The sequence below is a fragment of the Pristiophorus japonicus genome, chromosome X (genome assembly GCF_044704955.1).
Source record: "Pristiophorus japonicus isolate sPriJap1 chromosome X, sPriJap1.hap1, whole genome shotgun sequence".
Lineage (NCBI taxonomy): Eukaryota > Metazoa > Chordata > Chondrichthyes > Pristiophoridae > Pristiophorus > Pristiophorus japonicus.
The window spans coordinates 4,610,290-4,636,775 of NC_092010.1; the positions used below are offsets into that span (position 1 = coordinate 4,610,290).

A 26,486-nucleotide genomic window follows, 5' to 3' on the forward strand; every position below is an offset into this window, starting at 1 on the left:
ATCAACTTAACTGAAGTCCCTCATTCCTGGAATCATTCTCGTAAATTTTTACTGCTGCTTCTCTAAGGCCTTCACATCCTTCCTAAAGTGTGGTGCCCAGAATTGGACACAATACTCCAGTTGGGGCTGAACCAGTGTTTTATACAGATTCATCATAATTTACTCAGATTTGTACTGCATTCCTCTATTTAGAAGCTTCTGTAGATATGTGAAGAGAAAAAGATTAGTGAAGACAAATGTAGGTCCCTTGCAGTCAGAATCAGATGAATTTATAATGCGGAACAAAGAAATGGCAGACCAATTGAACAAATACTTTGGTTCTGTCTTCACTAAGGAAGACACAAATAACCTTCCGGAAATACTAGGGGACCGAGGGTCGAGCAAGAAGGAGGAACTGAAGGAAATCCTTATTAGTCAGGAAAATGTGTCAGGGAAATTGATGGGATTGAAGGCCGATAAATCCCCAGGGCCTGATGGTCTGCATCCCAGAGTACTTAAGGAAGTGGCCCGAGAAATAGTGGATGCATTGGTGGTCATTTTCCAACATTCTACAGACTCTGGATCAGTTCCTATGGATTGGAGGGTAGCCAATGTAACCCTTCTTTTGAAGAATGGAGGGAGAGGGAAAAGAGGTAATTATAGACCGGTTAGCCTGACAGTGGGGAAAATGTTGGAATCAATTATTAAAGATGTAACAGCACCGCATTTGGAAAGCAGTGACAGGATTGGTCCAAGTCAGCATGGATTTATGAAAGGGAAATCATGCTTGACAAATCTTGTAGAATTTTATGAGGATGTAACTAGTAGAGTGGACAAGGGAGAACCAGTGGATGTGGTGTATTTGAACTTTCAAAAGGCTTTTGACAAGGTCCCACACAAGAGATTAGTGTGCGAAATTAAAGCACATGGTATTGGGAGTAATGTATTGACGTGGATAGAGAACCGGTTGACAGACAGGAAGCAAAGAGATAAATGGGTCCTTTTCAGAATGGCAGGCAGTGACTAATGGAGTACCGCAAGGTTCAGTGCTGGGACCCCAGCTATTTACAATATACATCAATGATTTAGACACAGGAATTGAATGTAATATCTTCAAGTTTGCAGATGACACTAAGCTGGGTGGCAGTGTGAGCTGTGAAGAGGATGCTAAGAGGCTGCAGGGTGACTTGGACAGGTTAGGTGAGTGGGCAAATGCATGTCAGATGCAGTATAATGTAGATATATGTGAGGTTATCCACTTTGGTGGCAAAAACAGGAAGGCAGAATATTATCTGAATGGTGACAGATTAGGAAAAGGGGTGATGCAACGAGACCTGGGTGTCACGGTACATCAGTCATTGAAAGTTGGCATGCAGGTACAGCAGGCGGTGAAGAAGGCAAATGGCATGTTGGCCTTCATAGCCAAAAGATTTGAGTATAGGAGCAGAGAGGTCTTATTGCAGTTGTACAGGGCCTTGGTGAGGCCACACCTTGAATATTATGTACAGTTTTGGTCTCCTAATCTGAGGAAGGACATTCTTGCTATTGAGGGAGTGCAGAGAAGGTTCACCAGACTGATACCCGGGATGGCAGGACTGTCATATGAAGAAAGACTGGATCGACTAGGCATATATTCACTGGAATTTAGAAGAATGAGAGGGGATCTCATAGAAATATAAAGTTCTGATGGGATTGGACAGGTTAGATGCAGGAAGAATGTTCCCGATGTTGGGGAAGTCCCGAATCAGAGGTCACAGTCTAAGGATAAAGAGTAAGCCATTTAGGACCGAGATGAGGAGAAACTCCTTCACTCAGAGAATTGTGAACCTGTGGAATTCTCTACCTCAGAAAGTTGTTGAGGCCAGTTCATTAGATGTATTCAAAAGGGATGTGGCCCTTATGGCTAAAGGGATCAAGGAGTATGGAGAGGAAGCAGGAATGGGGTACTGAAGTTGCATGACCAGCCATGATCATATTGAATGGTGGTGCAGGCTTGAAGGGCCGAATGGCCTACTCCTGCACCTATTTTCTATGTTTCTATGAACCCAGGATCCCGTAATCCTTTTTAACTGTTTTCTCAACCTGCTCTGCCACCTTCAACGATTTGTGCACATATACCCCCGTGTCTCTCTGTTTGTGCACCCCCTTTAGGATTGTACCATTTAGCTTATATGTCCTCTCCTCATTCTTTCTACCAAAATGCATCACTTCACACTTTTCTGCAGTAAACTTCACCTGCCACGTGTTTGTCCATTTCACCAGCCTGTCTCTGTTTTCCTGAAGTCTATCACAATCCTCCTCACTGTTCACTATACTTCCAAGTTTTGTGTCATCTGCAAAATGTGAAATTGTTCCCTGTACACCCACGTTCAAGTTATTAAGATATAGCATGAAAAGCAGTGGTCCTAGAACCAACCTCTGGGGAACACCACTGTATACCTTCCTCCAGTCCCAAAAACAACCGTTCACCACTACTCTCTGTTTCCTGTCATTTCGCCAATTTAGTATCCATGCTGCCCCTGTCCCTTTTATTCCATGGGCTTCAATTTTACTGGCAAGCCTATTATGTGGCACTTTGTCGAACGCCTTTTGAAAATCAATCTACACCTCATCAACCACATTACCCTCATCAACCTTCTCTGTTACCTCATCAAAAACCTCGATCAAGTTGGTTAAACACGATTTGCCTTTTAACGAATCCGTGCTGACTTTCCTTAATTAATCCCCACTTATCTAAGTGACTATTAATTTTATCCCTGATTACTGTTCCTAAAAGGTTCCCCACTACGGAGGTTAATCTATCGAGGAATGGAATATTATGGTCAGTACCTCCGCGATTTCCACCCTCAATTCCCTCAGCATCCCATCCGCTCCTGGTGATTTATCAACTTTAAATATCGCCAGACTTTCTAATAACTCTTTATCAATGTTTATCCTATCAAGTGTCTCCACTACCTCCTCCTTCACTGTGTCAATGGCAGCATCCTCTTCCTTGGTGAAGACAGATGCAAAGTACTCATTTAGTACCTCACCATCCCCTCTGCTTCCATATATAAGCCTCCTTTTCTGCTCCTTAATCAGCCTCACCCCTCCTCTTACTACCCTTTTACTATTTAGATGCCTAGAGAAGATTTGGGATTAACTTTTATGTTGGCTGCCATTCTCTTCTCATACTCTCTCTTCGCCCCTCTTATTTTCTTTTTCACTTCTCCTCTGATCTTTTTATACATAGCCTGATTCTCAGATATATTTACAACCTGACATCTGTCATACGCACTCTTTTCCTGCTCCATCATATCCTCTATCTGTTTTGTTATCCAGGGAGCCCTGACTTTAGTTACCCGACCTTTCACCCTCATGGGAATGTACCTCGACTGTACCTGAACTATTCCCTCTTTAAAGGCAGCCCATTGTCCCACTACAGTTTTACCTGACAATCTTTGAGTCCAGTTTACCCGGGCCAGATCCGTTCTCATCCCACTGAAATGGGCCTTCCCCCAGTGAAACATTTTTACTCTAGATTGCTCCCTGTTCTTTTCCATAGCTAATCTACACCTTATGATACTATGATCACTGTTCCCTAAATAGTCACCCATTGATACTTGCTCCACTTGACCGACCTCATTCCCCAGAACCACATCCAGCAATGCCTCCTCCTCGTCGGGCCCGAAACATACTGATCAAGAAAGTTCTCCTGAACACACTTCAGAAATTGTTACCCTGTGTACTGTCTCTGCACCTTGTTACAAACTCACACGAGGCATGTATATATCAGACACGGTCACTCTGTGACCTTCACTTTATTCCCAGGACCAAAAAGAGTCTGACCCTGGGTGGGACCTCCCCTTTTATACCTGGAAGCACAGGTGAGGAGTGTCTCCCGCAAGCTCACCCCCTGTGGTCAGGGTGTGCATTTCAGGGGTACAGGTACAGTGTGCATGAGTTGCAGTTACATCTATTGTCATTGCAAGATGGTGAAATGCATGACATCACCTCCCCCCTTAAATCGTTTAGTTTCAGAGGTTAAGTCTATCGGGTGGTCGACGCTCTCTCGTGGAGCGCCGCAGTTGTGGCTCTGGTGGCTGAGCCTCAGCACGCGTCTCTGTCACTTGAGGTGATTCCGGCCTGTCCGGGCTGGCCGCCGGGACTGTGCATGCTGAGGGCTGTCTTTGTTGCTCATATGCTGGCAGTGGTGTGGGTGCTATCTCATCATGCTCTTCTTCCGGTTCCTCCGTGTCTGCACTGAACCTTGTCTTTACTTAGTCCAAGTGTTTGCGGCATATCTGCCCATTGTTTAGTCTGACCACCATGACCCTGTTTCCTTCTTTGCCAATTACGGTGTCCTCAAGTCCTTTGGGTCCCGAAGCATGGTAAAGAACAAATACTGGGTCATCCATTTCTATACACCTCCCCCTTGAGCCTCGATCATGGAGCTCGGTTTGGGACTGGCGCTTGCCCTCAACAATGTCTGCCAGGTCTGAGTTAATGAGGGACAGCTGCATCTTGAGCATGCGTTTCATGAGGAGTTCCCGTGAGCGAGTGCGGCCAGGACCTGTAGGCCAGCAGGAGGCGCGATAGGCGGTACTGAAGGGAGGGTCCTTGGATGCGTAGCATGCCCTGCTTTATGACTTGGACCGCCTGTTCCACCTGGCCATTGGAAGCCAGCTTGAACAGCGCTGTCCGGACGTGCTTGATCCCATTGCCCGACATAAACTCCTGGAATTCGTGGCTGGTAAAACACAGGCCATTGTCGCTGACCAGGATGTCTGGCAAGCCGTGGGTCATGAAAACCATACGCAGTCTCCACTGTGATGGATGCCGTGCACGAGTTCAATATGATGCACTCGATCCACTTCGAGTGTGCATCGACAATGATCAGGAACATTTTCCCCATGAACAGGCCCGGATAGTCTACGTGAATACGTGACCGTGGCCTGGTGGGCCAGGGCCACGGGCTGAGTGGAGCCTCCCTGGGGGCATTGCCCAGTTGGGCACATGTCGTGCACCTGTGAACCCAGTGTTCCAGGTCTGAGTCAATCCCCGGCCACCATACATGTGACCGGGCAATGGCCTTCATTAACACGATGCCAGGGCGCTCGCTGTGGAGTTCCCTGATGAACACTTCCCTTCCTTTCTGGGGCATGACTACCCGGCTGCCCCATAACAGGCAGTCGGCTTGGATGGAGAGTTCATCTATCCGTCTCTGAAACGGCCTGACTTCCTTGGGGCACGCCCTGTGTGCGGGCACCCAATTCCCAGTCAGGACACATTTCTTTATCATGGATAGGAGGGGTCCCTGTTGGTCCAGAGTTTGATCTGTCGGGCTGTGATGGGGGAGCCCGTAGTATCAAAAGCCTCAACGGCCATGACCATCTCAGCGCTCTGCTCGGATGCCCCCTCGGTGATGGCCAGTGGGAGCCTGCTGAGTGCGTCAGCGCAATTTTCGGTGCCTGGCCAGTGTCGTATGGTGTAGTCATACACAGCCAACATGAGGGCCCATCACTATATGTGAGCTGATGCCTTGCTGTCGGACAACAGGGATGTTAACGCCTTGTGCTCCATCTCTAGCTCGAACTGACTACCGAAAAGGTACTGTTGCATCTTTTTCACATGGTACACACACGCGAGTGCCTCCTTCTCGACCATGCCGTATCCACGCCCTGCCTGGGAGAGCGACCTGGATGCGTAAACCAGCGGTTGGAGTTGGCCATCAACGTTACCCTGCTGCAACACACACCCAACCCCGTAGGATGCCGCATCGCATGTGAAAACCAGTTTTTTTACAGGGGTCATACAAAGTCAACAGTTTGTTGGAACACAGCAAATTCCTCACCTTATTGAAAGCCCGTTCTTGACAATCCCCCCAAAACCATTCACAACCTTTATGGAGGAGCATGTGTAACGGCTCCAACAATGTGCTTAAGTTCGGCAGAAAGTTCCCAAAAAGTTCAAAAGTCCCAGGAATGATCGCAACTCCGATATGTTGTCGGGCCTGGGCGCCCGGCAAATCGCCTCAGTTTTTGATTCAGTGGGCCGGATCCCATCTGTGGCAACCCTCCTGCCCAGGAACTCGACCTCTGGGGCCAAAAACACACACTTGGCCTTTTTCAGCCGCAAGCCTACCCGATCCAATCGGTGTAGCACCTCCTCCAGGTTGCGGAGGTGTTCCTCGGTGTCTCGACCCGTTATAAGGATGTTGTCTTGGAATACGACCGTTCCAGGTATGGACTTGAGCAAGTTTTCCATGTTTCGCTGAAAGATAGCCACTGCCGAACAAATGCCAAACAGGCACTTGTTGTAGACAAATAATCCTTTGTGCGTCGTGATGGTGGTCAGAAGCTTGGAATCTTTAGCCAGTTCATGAGTCATGTAGGCCGAAGTGAGGTCCAGCTTCGTGAACAGCTTTCCAGCTGCCAGAGTGGCAAAGAGGTCCTCCACTCTCGGAAGTGGGTATTGGTCTTGCAGCGACACTTGGTTGATGGTGGCTTTGTAGTCGCCACAAATCCTAACCGAGCCATCTGCTTTGAGGACGGGAATGATGGGACTTGCCCAGTCACTGAATTCAATGGCCGAAATTATGCCCTCTCTGAGCAGCCTGTCCAGTTCACTTTCAATTTTCTCACGCATCACGCACAGCACCGCTCTGGCTTTGTGGTGCACTGGTCTGGCATCCGCAGTGATGCATATCATGACTTTAGTGCCCTTGAACGTACCGACACCGGGTTGAAACAGTGACTTGAATTTTTGCAGGACCTGTGAGCATGAACTTCACTCCATGGATGAAATGGCGTGCACATCCCCCCATTTCCAATTTATCTCAGCTAGCCAACTCCTCCCCAAAAGCGCGGGGCCATTTCCTCGAACAATCCAGAGTGGCAGCTGGTTCTGTAATCCATTATGCGTTACCACCAAGTTTACACTGCCCAGCACTGGGATGATCTCTTTGGTGTACGTACGTAGCTGCGTGTCAATACGTTCAAGTTTGGGCCTGCTAGCTCTGTGTGGCAATAGTCTCTCAAACTGTTGGGCACTCATGAGAGACTGGCTAGCTCCCGTATCCAGCTCCATGTGCACCGGGATGCCATTCAGTAAGACTTTCATCATCATGGGTGGCGTTTTAGTGTATGAGCTGTGGATGTCAGCCACATGAACTCTCTGAACTTCCGCATCCATGGTTATTCCCCAGGCCTCATCCTGCATTGCAGACCCCTCGTCTGGTTCCTCTGTCTCGCAGACTAGCCTCGCTACTGCCTTTTTGCACATCCTGGCCAAGTGTCCACTGAGATTACAAATCCTACAGGTGTAAAGCTGGAACCTGCAACTTTTGGCAGTGTGTGTACCCCCACATCTCCAGCATGAGCTGAGATTGCTGTTAACAAAAGGACTATTCCCAGGCATTCCTCTCTGATGGCCCGTTTGGCTGTTTCTAAGCACTCTGAATGGTCCCATCACGGGATGCATTGTTCCTCGTGATGGTGTGAATTGCCGATCCCCTTTCCATTGTCCCTGTTGTGGGCCCACCCTGGAGTTTGTTGCTGCCTGGGCGGTGTCGAATTGCCCTTGCCTTGCTGCCTGGGCAGTGTCGAATTGCCCTTGCCTCCCTGCAGTTCTGTGTTCTGGGTTCTGTATCACTTTTACAACATTAACTCTCTGGTTCATTGCAACGTTAAAACCAGGGCTGCGTGTGTAAATTAGCTTGGTCTCCTCTTCCCCTGCCATAAAGGTCTGAGCTATCAACGCCGCCCCTTCTAAAGTCAAGTCCTTAGTCCTTATGAGCTTCCTGAAAATGCCGGCATGATTAATACCCTTGATGAAAAAGTCCCTTAACATCTCCCCACTGCAGGCATCGGAGAACTTAGAGACTGACCAAACGCCGCAGTTCTGCCATGAAGTCCGAGACGTTTTGACCCTCCCGACGCCAGTGAGAGTAGAACCGGTGCCGGGCCACATGTACGCTAATTGCCGGCTTGAAATGTTCACTGATCAGCTGGCTGAGCTCTTCGAAGGACTTGTCCGCTGGCTTTTGGGGTGCGAGCAGGTCTTTCATCAGCGCATACGTCTATGGACCACAGCTGGTCAGTAGATGCGCCCTCCGCTTGTCAGCCGCTGTCTCTTCCAGCCAGTCCTTTGTGACCCAGCTCTGCTGGAGTCTTTCCACAAAGTCGTCCCAGTCCTCAGCCACACAGTAGCGTTCCTCTGTGCCACCGGTGGCCATCTTCGTGGTTCGGTGATTCCCGTTTCTCGTCGCCAGATGTAGTGTCTCTGCACCTTGTTACAAACTCACACGAGGCATGTATATATCAGACACGGTCACTTTGTGACCTTCACCTTTATTCCCAGGACCAAAAAGAGTCTGACCCTGGGTGGGACCTCCCCTTTTATACCTGGAAGCCCAGGTGAGGATTGTCTCCTGCAAGCTCACCCCCTGTGGTGAGGGTGTGCATTTCAGGGGTACAGGTACAGTGTGCTTGAGTTACAGTTACATCTATTGTCATTGCAAGATGGTGAAATACATGACACCCTGCTCTGCCCTTTACACTATTACAATTCCAGTCTATATTGGGATAGTTGAAGTCCCCCATTATTACTACTCTATAGTTCTTGCACTTCTCTAATTTTTCTGCAAATTTGATCCTCCATATATGTTCTAAATGGTGTGTAGCTGGGAACTGTGGGAGAGCAGTGGGATATCGGGGTCCAATTGAGGTGATGGTCGGATAGATAGAAAGAAACAATGTCCTCTGGTGGGGGGATTCAAACAAGGGGGCGTAGCCTTAAAATTAGAGCTGGGCCGTTCAGGGGTGAGATCAGGAAGCACTTCTTCAGACAAAGCCTGCTGGAAATCTGGGACTCTCCACAAAAAGCTGTTGAGGCTGGGGGTCAATTGAACATTTTCCAAAACCGCGATTTAAAGGTTTTTGTCAGGCTGGGGTAGGGAGGGTTCTGGGACCAAGGTGGGTAGAAGAAGTTAAGATACAGATCAGGTATGATCTAACTGAATGGTGGAACAGGTTCGTGGGGCTGAATGGCCTCCTCCTGCTCCTGTATTGCGATGTTCCAAATGTGTTAAAGTCAAGAGGTAGAGCAGGAAGTAGACAGAATGAAGTACCTTGGTCCAATACAACTGATAAGACGCTATATATTGATAAGGTGCATGCACCATTCACTGGCTCTCACCCCTCAGATTTATGTCACATGACCAATATTGGGCCTCCAGTCGGCGAGTTGACACCAGTTGTGACCGCGGGGGGCCCGGGGCGGTTGGAAGCGCGACACGTGACTTGTTTCAAAGGGCTCGCGCTCTGCCTCCCTGGGCGCGTGAGGCGGGCTGGCTCCTCCCGCCGGCGCTCACGGGGGGCGGGGCCCCGCTCAACCCTCAGCCACAGCGCTCTGATTGGCCGCAGCGCCGCTCACGTGTCGCCCTTCCAATGCCCCGCCCCGGGGGGGAGGTGGGCGCCATAAATATAGGCGGGCGTCGCCGGGCAACGGGCAGAAAGCGGGAGGCTGCAGGAGGGGGAAGGTGGTGTGAGGCTGCGCGGGCGGATTGTCAACCGTGTGAGGGACATTCAGTTCATAAATTGTATTTCAGAGTTTAGACATTAGGTCAATAATTTATTCATGACAAGAAAACAAAAATATCCTGAGGAGAGACAGGAGCTGGCAGGGTTACTTTTAGTCACACACTCGGGTCGTCTTAGTCTGAGCGAAAGTCACAACAAAAGAGCGCTTCACATATTAGTGCATCCAAACTAAACACTGCTGCTGAGAGCAAAGGATTTCACTCACATTGCACTTCACTTTAGTCCGGCACCTCACACAAAAGCCACAAATAACAGACCTGGGGCACAACCATTGAACAGACTCAGGGCTCGACAAGGGCACAAACATTGGGGCAAAGTGGAGTGAATAAGGTGGCCAAGCTCAGGAAGGGAGGGCAAACTAAGAGTGACAGGGAAGGTACTGAAGAGGGCAAGGCCATGCCTGAGAAGAGCAAATCGGAGGTAAGGTGCTGGGAGATTTGAAATGGAAACCGAGAACTTATCCTCCAGTAGAAACTTAAGATTCCCTTTCACAATATCTAACTCTTCAAATTAATCCAATTGTCTTTTTTGCCTCTACTCCCCTCCCCAGGCGACCATTTCAGGAACTGATCATTCTTTCTGTGACCTTAGTTCTGAACTTATCTTTTACCAGCTTTATCCTGGTTTTGTAGTTACAATTGATCTTAAAGTGCTGCTGTGGATTTGCCTTTCCTGTTCCATTTAGTACCTTAGGTCTGATCAGAGACTGAGCAAACCTCCCAAAACATGAGGAGTGATCTGATCCAGGTGTTTAAAAAGGTCCAGCACCATCTTCTCAAGGCAACTATGGATGGGCATTAAAGATGGTCCTGAGTAAAATTCAACAGGAAATTGACGACAAGGACGATGATTTCCAAGACTCATTTTCTCATTGAAGAATCTCTAATAAAGGGGCATCAATTGAAAATTGAAACAAAGCAGCTGTAAAGTTAATCGAGGAAAACATTCTCATTGCAAAATGTCGCAGGAATGTGAAATGCATTACCACAGGAAGTCATTGACATAACTTTAACTCAGGGAATTAAAAGGGGATCGATATTGGGTTGTGTGGATATTAAGTGAATAATTAAAGTGGCAAAATATGAATAATGTTAAAAGTGTAGATCTAACAACATGGCGGAACATGCTCCATGGCCTATTCCTGTTCCTGTCTTCCTTGAAGGAACCAGACTGATCTTCACCGTGACATTCAGGTGAGTGTGAATAATGTCAGACTGAGCTGTGAGGAATTGCAGGCATTCACTATGGGTGTCCTTGAACTGGCTCAAAAATAGAAGTACAAAAATCCTGCTGTGGGTTATTTAATCACAATTGCCTGTGCAATGTGTGTGCGCACATGAAGGAAAGAAAGAATAGTTTAAAAGTAGTGGCGAGTAAAACCATTTTTAGCCATTTTATTTTACCTCCAGACATCCTCTGGATTATGTTATCAAAACTGTTTACAGAAGGTCTTGTAAGACAACTTCCCTTCAAGACATTTCAACATCATAGTGCCATAATAACGATTACTCTGCTCCCAATAAAGGCTGGCTGTGCCCTTGGAGCAAATGTCATTTTCTTCACTGGACCAAATAGACAAGTGGATTTGTTGTTAATGATGTCTTCAGGAACCAGGCTCAAAGAATGAAAGAAGTGTACAAGGACTTTGACCCCAGTAGATCTTCCATCAAGACAGATGCCTTAAATAAACAATCACATTTTACTTTCATCCTGAGGAGGCCATATCTGCAAGTCTTGACTCAAAACAATTCTTCCCGGTGCCATAGATATTTAAGGCTGGGCCTTTGATTGCCTCCAGAGAGCTCCACATTGGCAAACTGACCAATGTTGGGTCATTGGATCCCAGCAAAAGCTTGTGACTTGGGAGCATATCCAGTTCAACCCTCGCCATCTGCTTTCTTGATCGAGAGTCTGGGGGTAATTGAGTGCTCTCATATTATGTTCTAAATAACGGGAGCAGATTTTGGTGGGTGGGGTAATTTATTCTATCAACACCTTTGAGTGCAGCAAGGATTTTTAACTTTGTTCCAACTCTGAACTAATTTCAAAGCTCTCTGAGGGAGCATTTGCGATGACAATACATCTGGCCAAGTTCCAGTCTTCTGTCAACTGTGAAATCGAGGAGGTTTGCTCAATCAAGAAGCAAGTGGGCTCCACTCAGTCACATTGTTATGCCCTTCCCCTCACTCCCTACCATAAAAAGAAACCCCAGAATGTTTCTCCCCAATCTTACATCTTCAACTTAGGAAGGACATCTTTTGAGAGCAGATTTATAATGCAGGCGTAGACACTGTTGGTCTAAAGCATACTTACTTTGAATACCATTTCACTTTGCCAGTTACAGCTACCTCAGGTTTAGTTTTGAGGGTCCCAGATACCAGTACACAATGCCATGTTTTGGCCTTTACTCGGCTATGCATGTGTGCAATGAGAGTCTGGCTGTAATCCTTATAAAGCTGTGGCTCTTGGCTGCAATTTGTCAATGGGTTATCCATCACATCATGAACAGGTTCCAAGAATTTCAGATTCCCTATTAATTATGAGACACCTTTGAACTAAAACAGACCTTAACATTTGTAGCTGCCTTGTAGTGGACAGCCCCAGGAAAGTTTTGTCTCGATAACTACCCAGTTACTTAGATACTGATGTTCCATTTGCATGAAGCGACTCAGATTACACCAGAACTTCCTTTTGTGATCTTGGACTGAAGGTGTTCTGTTTGTCATTCGAAGTACTTTGTTATTTGTGACATTCTGTATGACGATGACAAAAGTAAACTATCTCACATCGTTTTTCCAGACATGTGACCAGCCATTGACACAGTTGACCACACTATCCTCCTCTGGTGCCTCTCCACCATCGTCCAACTGGGTGGGACTGCACTTGCCTGGTTCCACTCGTATATATCTAATCATAGCTAGAGAATCGCATGCAATGACTTCTCTTCCTGCTCTGACTACATTACCTCTGGGGTTCCCAAAGGATTTATCCTTGGCCAACTCCGATTTCTCCGCTCCAAGCTGCTGTGCGACATAATCCAAAGTCACAGTGTCAGGTTCCACATGTAGTTTGATGACACCCTGCTCGACCTCACCACCACCTTTCTCAACCCCTCCACTGTCTAAATTGTCAGATTGCTCATCCAACATCCAGTGCCAGATGAGCAGAACTTTCCTGCAACTAAATATTGGGAAGACCAAAACCATTATCTTCAGTCCACACAACAAACTCCGTTCTCCAGCCATCTACTCCAGCCCTAACCCTGGCAATTGTCTGAGGCTGAATCAGACTGTTAACAATCATGAGTCATATTTGACCCTGAGATAAGGTTCCTCCCACATATCCACTTTATCACTAAGACCACCTATTTCCACCGCTGGAGTATCGCCCCGGCCTCAGTTCATCTGCCCCCATCGGCGGACTCTTGAGTTAAGGGACTCTGGGGCCTGTTCTCTCTTCCCTGAGAAAGGTCACGTTCTGCAGTCCAGCCTCTAAAAGGCATCACTCTGTGCACATTACCTGCCGGGGTTGAGTCCTAAGGATGAGTCATCTGCCTAGAGCCGCAGATCGAGGTCATGAATGCCTGGCTCACGGAGATGGCCTCCTGCAGTGTGACTGTGTATCCACAGACAGTAGCTTATGAAGAAGGCCCTCATGGCCGATTCCAATGACAAAGATATCCCGCAGCACTTCGGTGAGGTGATCGCTGAAATCATACGGTGCCGCCAGCTTCCTGAGGTCTGCAGCATATTTCGCAATTTCCTCGCCTTTGGGCCATCGGTGGATGTAAAACCAGTGTCTGGCTATGAGAATGCTCTCTTTGGGCTTGAATTGTTCTTGGATCAGCGTTACAAGCTCCTCGTATGTCTTGGTCATTGTCTTCGCTGGTGCCAACAAGTCCCTGACGAGGCCATAGACAGTGGTTACCAGGATAACTCTGCGCTCAGCTGCCAGTGTGGCCGGACTGTCACTTGCCAGGTCATTTGCTGTGAAGAAATAGTCGAGCCTCTCCACAAAGGCGTTCTAATCAACACCATCGGCGAACTGCTGCAACGTACCAAGGTTAGCCATTTTCACATGACGGTCCGTAATCTCATCACCAATTGTTATGTCATTGGATGCTCTGATAATGACTCCACGAGGCAATGTGTTGTACTTGAACTGTAGTGACCTTAGTCCTTTATTGATAACTCCAGAGTGAGGATCACACCTGGTGGCCTGCCTTTTATACTAGGCCTGGCACACCTGTACAGGTACCCTGCAAGTCTTCCACTGTGGTGCCCTCTGGTGGCACACATAGTAATAGTACAAGCATTAACCGTGTAGGATACATGACACTTCCATTGGCGGCCATACCTTCATCTGCCAAGACCCTAAGCTCTGGAATTCCTTTCCTAAACGTCTCCACTTCTCTACTTCTCTTTCCTCCTTTAATACACTCCTTAAAACCTACCTCTTTGACTGAGTTCTGCCCTCATTACAACACTGACTACACTCCAAAAATACTTCATTGGCTGTAAAGCGCTTTGAGCCATCCGATCGACGTGAAAGGCACTATGTAAATCCAAGTCTGTCTTCCTTTCTTTCATATCTGCTTATGTGGCTCGGTGTAAAATGTTGATTCATGTTGCTCCTCTCCTTGGGATATTTTACTACGTTAAAGAAACTATTTAAATACAGGTTTTTGTTCTTGTTGTGTTACCCCTTCGCCAGAACCTGTGTTGCCAGTGGTCTCTCCATAGTCCCAGCTGGTAGAGATGTGCTAAGCCTCTGCTCTTGAATTGGAGATCATTGGAGGAACAAAATCTTCTCTAATGATTTCTACGATAGCCACTTCCTTCTCAAATATAGCTGGTGACAGATGTTTCCCTTTTGATGATGACGACTGAAGAGTCCTCTTCTTCTATGAGATGGCCTCGACTCAGATATTTCCTCAGGGCCTTGCATGAAAGAAGCGTAGAATATTCCTCTGTACCAGGTAGTTTTCTTGGTAAAATAAACCAACACTTGTGCTTGTGCAGCTTTATTTTTAGTGCGCTATAGTACAAAGATCATATGGACAACAACCCCACCATCATGACATTGAAGTGTTTTGTAGGGAGGCTGTCTTTTATATAATTTTCTACCAGCGATTAGTACCAGCCAATTCTCGTCACATGGAGGATATTCCTATAAAGAATGGCAGATCTGACAGAGTAGCTAATCCAATATTTGTAGAACTGTAGATTGTGAAGCTGACATATTTTAATGCCTAGATGTATCAGGAATCACATTCATTTGTTTTTCAGATGACAGACGTGTTTAAAGACATTACCATTCATTTTTCCAAAGATGAATGGGCAGAGCTATGTGAATGGGAAAAGATCTGCCATAAGAATATGAAGCGGAACTATGAAGCCATGCTTGCAATAGGTTTGTACAAAATCATTTTTTTCATCCTTTCTACATTTTCCCTTCCTCTCCTGAAACCTTTGGTATATACTGCCATACATTGCTTCCAATATTACACTCAACTGGATATTCTCATATGAGGTCAGACATTTGGGCTGGATTTCCCATTTCACCACCTGACATACATTAGGAATTCATATCAGGAAATTCAGTATCCTTCGCCTGTGATACTCGGAAGATTAAATGAATAGCTGTGAAGTTACAGGCTGAGGTTCAGAATTTCCCAATATGCGCTGCTTGTGAGGGTCGGGAGTGCTAAAGCAAAAAATCCTGTCTGAGTGTTAGTAGGCGTGCGATGTGGACAGCGGAGCTGGTCCTGAACCTGCCTTCATCTGATGAACATGTGTATTTTTCAGCAGAAAAACTGGATAGTGACCAAGAGTGAAATTGTTGACCAATATTTCTCCCTCTTGCTAACTTGAATGAGACCACTTACAACATTTATGTTGTCACTGTGGCTGAGATGAGCTAACTGCACAGACCAGTCATCGGACATGGGTCTTTCTGGTCTTTATGATCCTGTTCCATTGTTAGATAGTACATTGGACCAAATAAGCTATTTGGAGCGTGTGTGTCACCACGCTCTCTCCCGTCTGTTAAAGGGGAGAGATTCAATCGTTTTTTAACTTTGGCCACTGGGCCACGAGGAAGGCTTCTCCGCCGGACCAGTGGCCTGACACCCAAGAGGGGGCGCCAGGCTTGCCCGTTGGTTGAAACCAGGCCAGTATTTTACCAGCCGATTGGCAAATCGGACAGCAAAAATCTTCCATTGCGGCTGTGGCATTGGCTCCTCCATTTAAGGGCAGCCATGCTGCCCAGACAAACCTGTTGGGGGCACCGGAGCACCGTGCGGGGGGGAATCACTGGATCGAGCTGAAAATGGATAGGTAAGTATCAGATTTTAATTGGGAGGTTCATCTACTTGGGCAGAATGGGGTCCAGGAAAAAAAACCCGACCTGAATTTTGATTGGGGCAGCCTGTTGACCCCAAAGCAGCAGACATTCGATTTTTAGGAGTGGCCATCGCAAACAGGCATTAACGGGTCTCTGAGACTCTGAATTTCGGACCCTGGACCTGCAACTCAATGTTCCCATACACAAAGGGAAGGATTGACCTGGTTAGGGGAATGATAGCATAGCGGTTCTGTTACTGGAGCAGTAATCGAGAGGCCTGGACTAATGATTCAGAGACTTGATTTCAAATCACACATTGGTAGCTGTGGAATTTAAATTCAGTTAATTAAATAAATCTGGATTAAAAAGATAGTGTCAGTAACAGTGACCATGAATCTACCAGATTGTCATAAACACCCATCTGGTTCATTAATGTCCTTCAGGGAAGGAAATCTGCCGTCCTTACCTGGTCTGGCCTATATGTGATTCCAGACCCACAGCAACGTGGTTGACTCTTAACTGCCCTCTGAAATGGCAGCTCACCCCCACCTTCTGAAGGGCAAAACATGCGGGCCTTGTCAGTGACACCCACATCCCGTCAATGAAAAAAAAAGTTTGCTCCATGTAGTGGCATCATAAGCACATTGATGTTCAATGTATTTACAATATCATTGTAGAAAGTGACACTGTCACTGGAGTTAGCAAAAACAGAGTTATTGTGTTAAACCAACAGCGGTGGAGAGAAAGGTACTGTTCTATTTTATTTTATGTGGAATTTAATGAAACTGGAAGGAAAATAGTGATTGCATTTTTGTTCCCTTTAAAAATCTTGACTGGTCGCTATCCAGTGTGGCTTTCCCCCCATTCGTTGTGCTAAACCACTAAATTTATCATTAAATACTAAATCATGAAAAAAAGCAATAAATATGAGATAAGGGAAGTAAATTCAGGATCTCAGATAGCCTACCGTTCCCTTGGTCCTCAAAGTGATCGTCACCTGTCACAATTGTAAATCTCTTTCCTTTGGACTCTCCAATGGGTGCAATAGGGATCAGTGACATACTACTGAAGAAAAACTGTGAGAAGAAGACTCTTCGAGATCCTGGGCCTGAGTGCTGTGCTCCCAGCAGCCCAGAATAACATAAAAGCTCCTTTTCATCTGATCAGTCTGGGCTGACTAAGTTCAGGATCGACAGCTGGAAGAAAAGCCTCTGTGTTGCTCAGGAAGTTAAGCCAATTGAAATAAGCAATGATCAGCTGTAGATAATTGGAATATTTTAATTTTCACAGGATTGAATGTACCAAAACCAGCATTCATGTCGAGACGTAGCAGGGGACACCAACCCTGTGTGTATGAATCAAGCGATTCAGGTGAGGACTGGACGCCTATAGTTCTTGTGAAAAACCCACCACGTAAATTGAATGTGTTTTCTTTGTTAAAATATTAAATGTGTTTTAAAATTCTGATTATAACTAGTTTGCCCAGCAATTAGTACATATTTGCTGTCAGGAAGCAGTTACTTTGAAGTTTTGGAGCGCTGGATAGAAAAGTAAATTGTCTGATACGTTTCCTGACTGAAATATATATTTAATGGAAGTTTTCTTTTTTTAAATTTCATCAGCATAATGTGTTGATTCTTCTTTAGCCTGGAATACGCTAGATATTTTTAGAATTATCATTCTGTTAACATAATAAATAAACTCAATTCTGAGATTATCTAAATAGGCACTGACTTATTACTTTTTTTTAAAGCGGTGAGAATGCTTAAGCCTTCCTTGAAGAATGAAGATGCCAAGAAGCCTAAGGAAGAGAATACCAGAAAGGTAATTCAGTGTGAATAGAAACTATCAGACTAATATGTCGAGATGGAAACAAACTGTTGATATTCTCATCATCATAGGCAGTCCCTCGAAGTCGAGGAAGACTTGCTTCCACTCTAAAAGTGAGTTCTCAGGTGACTGTCCAGTCCAATACGGAATTACTGTCTCTGTCACAGGTGGGACAGTCAGTCGTTGAAGGAAAGGGTGGGTGGGGAGTCTGGTTTGCCACACGCTCCTTCTGCTGCCTGCACTTGTTTTCTGCATGCTCTCTGCGACGAGACCCGAGGTGCTCAGCGCCCTCCCAGATGCTCTTATTCCACTTCGGGCGGTCTTGGGCCAGGGATTCACAGGTTTCGGTGGGGATGTTACACTTTATCAAGGAGGCTTTGAGGGTGTCCCTAAAATGTTTCCTCTGCCCACCTAGGGCTCATCTGCTGTGTAGGAGTTCCGAATAGAGCGCTTGCTTTGGGAATCTCGTGCCGGGCATGTGGATGGTGGGGCCCACCCAATGGAGCTGGTCGAGTGTGGTCAGTGCTTCGATGCTGGGGATGTTGGTCTGATCGAGAACACTGACATTGATGCATCTATCCTCCCAGTGGATTTGCAGGATCTTGTGGAAGCAGCCTGGTGATATTTCTCCAGCGCTTTGAGGTGTCAACTGTACATGGTCCACATCTCTGAGGATGGGTATCACTTCAGCCCTGTAGACCTTAAGCCTGGTGCCAGATTTGAGGTCCTGGTCTTTGAACACTCGCTTCCTCAGGCGACCGAAGGCTGCACTGGCACACTGGAGGCGGTGTTGGACCTCGTTGTCTATGTCTGACCTTGCTGATAGTCGGTTTCCGAGATATGGAAAATGGTCCACGTTGTGCAAGGTCACACCATCGATTTTGATGACCGAGGGGCAGTGCTGTGTGGCAGGGTCAGGTTGGTGGAGGACCTTTCTCTCATGGATGTTTAGTGTAAGGCCCACATGCTTTCGTGCGCCTCGGTGGAGCTGTTGGCAATGGCTTGGAGTTCAGCCTCTGAATGTGCGCAGACGCAAGCGTCATCTGCTTACTGTAGTCCGATGACAGAGGATGGGACGACCTTGGATCTAGCCTGGAGGCGACCAAGGTTGAACAGGTTCCCATTGGTTCCATAGTTTAGTTCCACTCCAGCGGGGAGCTTGTTGAGCATGAGATGGATTATTGCAGCAAGGAAGATCGAGAAGAGCGTTGGCACGATGACGCAGCCCTGCTTGACCCTGGTCCGGACATTAATTGGGTCTGTGGTGGATCCATTGATCAGGATCACAGCTAGCATGTTGTCCTGGAACAGGAGGACGATGGTGACAAACTTTTGGGGGCAGCCGAAACTGAGGAGGACGCGCCATGTGACGCTGATGTGATGCCACGCTGCCATTTTCATCATCTTCACTGAAGCAATCTCCCTCTCTTAACCTCGCACAGCTAAACATGTGTTCAGCAGCAGGAAGGAACCCCCACCAGCAATATTTAAAAGCATCATCAACAATTTTCAGGTAACTAGCTTTTTGATTTCTACTGCCTGGTGTAAGTTTGTAGAACGGTTTGGAGCATTTTTCAAAGTTGTTGAGTTGCAATTGGAGAAAGCCTTGCTTCTGAAATCAAGGGTGCTGGTCAGACCACTTTCTCCCAGTCATGGGTGCTGTAGTTGTCATCCCCCTGACACATGACAGTGAGATGGAGCAGAGGCAGCGAAGAAGAGAACAAGCTGCTCACAGAGGGAGAGCTCTCAGCAGGTGGCTGTACCCAGCGAGGGCCTTCCGACTGAAATTCCCTTACCTCAACCTGAGCCAGGAGCAGTGTCAATTGCATCTGCAGTTTACGAAGGAGGTTCTCACAGAACTCTTCCACCTCTTACAACCAGAGCTGCAGCCTCACTCCAGGGCAAAGATAGTGCTTCCAGTGGATGAGCAGGTGACCATGGCCCTCACTTTTAGTGTCAGGAACCTCCCAGGCTTGAGCAGGTGACAGCTGTAACATGTCACAGTTCGCTGTCCACTGCTGCATAAGAGAGGTGACAGAAGCTCTTAATGGCAGGAAAGGGGACTTCATTGTCTTAAACATAGAAACATAGAAAATAGGTGCAGGAGTAGGCCATTCGGCCCTTTGAGCCTGCACCGCCATTCGATAAGATCATGGCTGATCATTCCCTCAGTACCCCTTTCCTGCTTTCTCTCCATAGCCCTTGATCCCCTTAGCCGTAAGGGCCATATCTAACTCCCTCTTGAATACATCCAATGAACTGGCATCAACAACTCTCTGCGGTATGGAATTCCATAGTTTAACAACTCTCTGACCAGAGAGAAGCAGACGGAGTGTGCATGTGACTTTGCCACAAGAGTGGATTTCCCCATGGCACAGGGTGCCATCGACTGCATGCACGTAGCTTTGTGGGCACCGTATATAATTGCTGAGCAATATAGGAGCAAGAGTAGGCCATTGAGCCCCTCAACCCTATTCCTCCATTCAATGAGACCTTGGCTGATCCATGACCTGTCTCCGTATACCAGCCTTTTGGCCCCTATCCCTCAATACCTTTAATGAACAAAATGCCAGCAAACTCTAATGCAAAATTAACAACTGATCTAGCATCAATAGCCCTTTGCGGAAGAGAGCTCCAAACTTCTACCACCCTTTGTGTGTCGAAGTCTTTCCTAATTTCACTCCTGAAAGGTCTGGCTCTAATTTTTAAACTATGCACCCCAGTCCCAGAATCCTAGTTTCTCTCTATCTACCCTATCTATTCCCCTTAATACCTTGAAAATATCGATCATATCACCCCTTAACCTTCTAAATTCTAGGGAATACAACCCTAATTTGTGTAATCTCTCCTTGCAACTTAACCCTTGAAGTCCGGATATCATTCTGGTAAACCTACACTGCACTGCTTCCAAGGCCAATATATCCTTCCTAAGGTGTGATGTCCAGAACTGCTCACAGCAATCCAGATATGATTTAACCAGGGTTCTGTATAGCTGCAGCGTAACTTCTACCCCCTTGGAATTCTAGTCCTCGAGATAAAGGCCAGCATTCCATTTGCCTTTTTAATTATTTTCTGTAACTGTTCATGACAAATTAATAATGTATTTACCTGAACTCCCAAGTCTCTATCAACCTCCACTGTTTTTAAGAACATAAGATCAGAGAACTCAACACAGAAGTCCAGTATCAAACATGGAAACTTTCTGATACGTGTTACTCAGTACTACACTGGGGAGCGACTACTTTTCTCCAATGGATAGTCGGGTAGCTTTGTTTCAGAAATACACTACAAGAACTTATGGCGATAAACATTAGACAAGGGGCAGAAATTGGAAACGACTCTTTTGCGGTACTTTTAACGCCCAGAAAAAGTTTGTGTCTCTCGCCCAGAAATTCGACAGAATCATTCCAGAGCTGACAGGGTGATAAATCAGCCGTTGCACACCAGAGCTGGGAGGCCGATAACGAAAGTTTGGACCGTACATCTTGCAGACCCAATGCGCAAGTGCAGAACTGCAAATCAGATCCTGGGAAAAGCCGATCCCGAAAGGCACAGCACAGTAATGCACCCATTAAAATTTTCATAATTACTTAGTTTCAACCTCTACCATTATGTTTATCAGCTGCTGCAAACTACAAGCCTCATGCACCGTGCTCTGTGTAAACTTTGCACTGACTGTGTCTTCTGAGGAAAGCGCAGATAGATTTTTAACCAATAAGGGAATTACGAGGAGCGGGCGGGTAAGTGGAGCTGAGTCCACGGCCAGATCAGCCATGATCTTGTTGAATGGCGGAGCAGGCTTGAGGGGCTCGATGGCCTACTCCTGTTCCTAATTCTTATGTTCTTATGTTCATCTGTTTAAGTAGCCACCAGTTAACGACTCTGTAAGACTGTACCGACTGTTTTTCCAGACATTGTTATTGCCGGGCACTCAGTGACTGAATTTACTGATTGGGGTGCAAGCATGCACGTTGTACCAAGAATATGTCATGATCGGAGTGATCGTCAGCAGGCAGGCACTAATGGTTTGTGCCCCCGGAGAGCATCGAATGAATTTTACGTCGGGGCACTAAAAGCTGCGCACCGAGACACTAAACACTAATGCTCGCATTAACACCCCCTTTGGCCACTAACTGAGGCTATAGATAACCGAAAATCCAGCCCAGATACATTACCTTGTGCATAATCCCTTTGGTAACACAGTCAGTCTTGAGGCGGCTATTCTCTAATTCAGGAGCTGTGAGGTAAAGTTTTACATCACATTCTCCATTTCAGAACCAAAAAGCCCGATCGCAGATGGCGCCTCATTCAGAAGAGAATAAAGATGAAGGTTTCAGGGGCTTCACTGAGGACACTGCCTCAGCTTTGGAAGAGACATTTTCAGTTAAAAAGATCAACAGAGAAACTCGTACCTTGGTTTGTGAAAGTGAAGCTCGTAGTGAATCCAATAAAGGTATTTGCCCCAGAATAAAAGATTTCAGTAAATTATTTTTATTTTGAATAATTGGGGGTGTTTTAATGAGGAAGAGATGCTCCATGTTGATAACATGATTAATACAGCAGTCATTAAAATCATGTTAACACAATGTCTTGCATTATTATGTAAATAACTTCAGCATCTCCTGTTCAACAAAAAACAAACCTTACATGCAAGAATATTACAATTAATTGATTGAATTTTTGTTCATGATCTTTTCAATTTATTCCACAGTTTTCTGCACTGGAAAGATTTTGGGTTCAGCAAATGAAGAAACAACCAAAGAGACTGAAAACAGAAGATACAGTTTGAGAAATAGAGAGAGAAAAGTTGACACTGAAGAAAGGGAACTTTGTGACGATGATTACCTGTGTATGTGCAAAGTAACCTATCCATTTTCTCAGGGCAGGAATAATATATCAGGTGTTTTGTGAGATGACACAGGGTCTTGGTAGGCCAGGGGATTGGTGGAGCAATACAGCATGTCAGAGTGGTGGGACAGGAGTGCAGGCCTGTGTTTGCCCACAAACAGGCACCGATAGCTTTTCCTTATTGAAAAAGAACAATCACAAATATGATCCCAAACTATTGATGATAATTCTGGAATGTTGTAATAAAATAGAATAGGATGTTCAGTAATAATCAACTCTTGGCCCCTGATTATAGGGAATAGCAACTCCTTGTCTAAAGTTGTGAAGCATCCTATGCCAGCCTACAGCAGGACCTGGACAACATCCAAGCTCGGGCTGACAAGCGGCAGCCAACATTCAAACTTATGAAATGCAAGCAATGACCATCTCCAAAGAATTAACAATACAGCCAGAATTAAGTTGGGAAGCAGCATAGTTCTGAAGGCGTGTGGAAAGATTTGAATGACATAACTGAAAGGTCAAATTTGAGAAGTGGCAGTGTCCCCAAGAGATATTTGCCTGATGGTTTAGAGGGACTTTGCTAACTGGATATGCAGCTTGAAATTCATTCAAAGAATGAGGAAGCTAAAGCTAAAGGAAATAATTCAGCCTCCTTGTGAAAAATTCCCTTCCTGCCCACTCCTAATCTTATCTGGTGTGGCACAGCTTGGAGATATTGTTGCCAGTTTTTGCATTGCTCTTGTTAATTGAGGGCAGTACTGCCTTCTTGGAGTAAAGAACCGAATATGTCACTCAGAACAAGCCCCTGTATACAACAGAGTGAGGGAAGATCTGACTGGCACTCGTGGGTGTAATTTTCATAGAGGGAAGATGCCCCAATTGTTTTCCTCAGCTGATAGATCACGGATATATTGTACCTGTATGAGCAGACTAAATTGCAATCAAAAAATTAGGAAGTTCATATCTACGATAGATAATCTATCCTTCCTCAGTATTAGACCCCTTCACTTCAATGATCACTGAACAATGAACTGAGACACTGATCCATCTTTAATTTGTATTTTATGTTAGTTTGTGAAGATTGCGAGACATTTTTTATTGAGGAATGCCCTGTGCATGGTCCTCCAGTGTTCATAAAGGACACGATGGTCGAATCCAGTCAGCCAGACAGAGCACGTTTAACTATTCCGGACGGTCTCAGCATAGCGACCTCAAAAATTCGAAAAGCTGGTCTTGGTGTATGGAATGAAGGGCAGGTTATTCCCAAAGGCATGCACTTTGGACCCTATGAAGGAGTAATATCAAATGAACAAGCAGCTGCTGTCAGTGGATATGCATGGGCGGTAAGTGACCATCAAGGTCCCTATTTTATAAAATAAAAGTTGTACCTATTGGAATTTATTTTCTATAAATTATCCAAGGTTCCCATTCCTTGTTGCTACTCAGTGAGTCCTATTGGTAAGTCGCCAGCGAGTGAAGATAGAATTAGTCTTTGCTGTGATGCCTCTTGTGTTCAACAAGCCTGCCAACACATGGAAATGTTCACAAATGAAGATTGGATTACTGGGTGTGTTTATTTTAGGGTTGGGAGCAGCCATGGAACTACCCAAACATGAATCACCACCATCAGGAAGGGAGAAAGCAAACATGTCTCTATCTGACTGAAACCCACTAAACACCCCCACAGGGGAAACAGTTGCAATTCACCCCACTGAGACCAAAGGTGTATCAAAGTTAACAGCACCTTCCCCAGGGCTGATAGTGTCAGTGCTGAGAGAAAAATCACACTCACCACAGAGACAAAAATCTCTTCAAGCTGCTATGTCCAAACTCTGTGGCAGTGAAATTCAGAGCTCTAGTGCTGGTCATTAAGATCGGTTTATGCTGAACAAATGGCCGCTGCCTCGCTTCCGCTGGGTCCTGCAGGTGCCGCCATTTTCAGGAGGTCGGTAGTGCTGCCATTTTGGGAAGGTCAGTAGTGCTGCCATTTTGGGAAGGTCAGTAGTGCTGCCATTGACTGTGTTCGCTCCAGATATTTAGATGAGGCAGATCGTGATGTCAGTGAGTGAGGAACGCTGATTTGACGCAATATCTGCCATTGTCGACGTTGCTGCTCCATTTTGTGCCCTCGCCCCATCACGACCAGCTGACCATGTGTTCAGCAGCAGGAAGGAGCGCCAGCAGCGATATTTAAAGATCATCAACCACTTGCAGCTGGCTTGCTGTTTGATTGTCCTGGCTCTGTCACTGTGTCTGCAACTGTTTGGAGCTTTCTGCAGTTATTTGAAGTTGTTGAGGTGATGGGCAGTATTGCTGCAAGTGGAGAACACCTTGCTTCTCATTTAAAGGCTTCTGCTCACACCACTTGCTCCCAGTCATGAGGTCTCTACTTGCAGTCCCCCTGATGCTCAAGTATGACGGAAATGGAGCAGAGGCAGCAAAGAAGAGGACAAGGTGCTCTCAGAGGGAGGGGCAGGAGAGCTCTCAACAAGAGGCCTTACCCACTTAGAGTCATCCAAGAGCACTTCTCCTACCTGTGCTTAGGCAGGAGCAGAGTATTAGGAGGCTTGGCTTCACCGAGGAAGTGGTCACAGAACTCTGCCGCCTCCTGCAACCGAACCTGCAGCCTCAGAAAATCTCCTTGCTGTTTCTCTTGGCTGTTCGGCCATGGCTTTCTCCACAATGACAATGAGGTGTCTCTGCAACAAAGCACTTCTCCCTTTATTAGTGCAGAGAGCCAAGCCCAAACTTCATTGGTCAGCAGACAACACATGATACTGGCCCCCCTGTTCAGGGCTAAGCCAATCAGCAGCATGTTTAGCCCTGAGATAAGTGCTACAATCATTATAATGAGGCAGCATGAATTTTACAGGCTAACATGGAGGCCAGAAAAGGAAGTTGGATGGTCAGCAGTTTAGTGGGCATCGGGTCAAGGGAGCAGGAAGTGGGTCTTATGGACGAGATGAGCGTGGAGAGGTCAGGAGGGTGGATCAGAGAGAAACTGGAGAGAGATGTGAGTTCAGGGCTCGGGTAGGGAGGAACCTCAGAGGAGTTTTGTCCCGGTGGGCTGGGGAAGGAAGGGAACTGACACATGCAGCTGATTGGATGGTCTAAATCATTGCGACAAAGAAGTCCATGGGCTCCTCACACTTGTTATTAGAGGTGAGTGTGGTGGAGACAGGGGAGAGGGGTTTAACACGGTGTTCTGCAGTAAAGAGTAATAGAAAAGTTAAAGATCCTGTGGCACAATCTGTGGCCTAACTAAAACCGCCTTTCTCCACCTCCATAACATTGCCCATCTCCGCCCCTGCCTCAGCTCATCTGCTGCTAAAACCCTCATCCATACCGTTGTTACCTCACGACTTGACTACTCCAGTGCAGTCCTCGCTGGACTCCCACATTCGACCCTTCGTAAACTTGAGCTCATTCCAAAACTCGGCAGCCCATGTCCTAACTCGCACCAAGTCCCGCTCACCCATTACTCCTGTGTTCACCGACCTACATTGGCAATGTCTCGATTTCAAAATCCTCATCCTTGTTTACAAATTGATGCTTTTATTTGTACTGTAAAAATAGCCACGCTTGTCGCTGATTGGTCCCCTTGGAGGATAAGCCTCACCCTGAAGTTTCTCTGGAATGTGTAACTGGGACTGCCCAGCCCAAGTTCTCACTGACTTTGCAAATTGTAACTCGATCCACTTTGACTTCCAGAAGCCACAGAGGTTAGATCTCCCCAGAAACCACCAAGTGCCAGCTGAACTCCCTTACCCCAGCGCAAGTGTGTCCCTCCCCCAGCCAAAGTCACTTACCCCCATTGCAAGTGTTGCCTCCCCTCCCCCCGCCTTAGATGGGGTATTGTGTGTGGATTGTTAACGGGTTTATTGGGTATGAAGTGAATAGTGA

At 46.4% G+C, this 26,486-nt stretch overlaps 1 protein-coding gene across 1 annotated transcript in view; it reads left to right on the forward strand.

The window, feature by feature from the left end:
• Positions 1 to 26,486, forward strand: part of LOC139240785 (zinc finger protein 419-like) — a 70,393-nt gene that overhangs the window by 1,516 nt on the left and 42,391 nt on the right. The window contains exons 2-6 of the mRNA XM_070869261.1: positions 14,849 to 14,972; positions 17,196 to 17,276; positions 17,659 to 17,729; positions 22,011 to 22,188; positions 22,447 to 22,595. Coding sequence (XP_070725362.1) covers positions 14,849 to 14,972; positions 17,196 to 17,276; positions 17,659 to 17,729; positions 22,011 to 22,188; positions 22,447 to 22,595 — 603 coding nt within the window. The remainder of the gene's footprint in view (positions 1 to 14,848; positions 14,973 to 17,195; positions 17,277 to 17,658; positions 17,730 to 22,010; positions 22,189 to 22,446; positions 22,596 to 26,486) is intronic.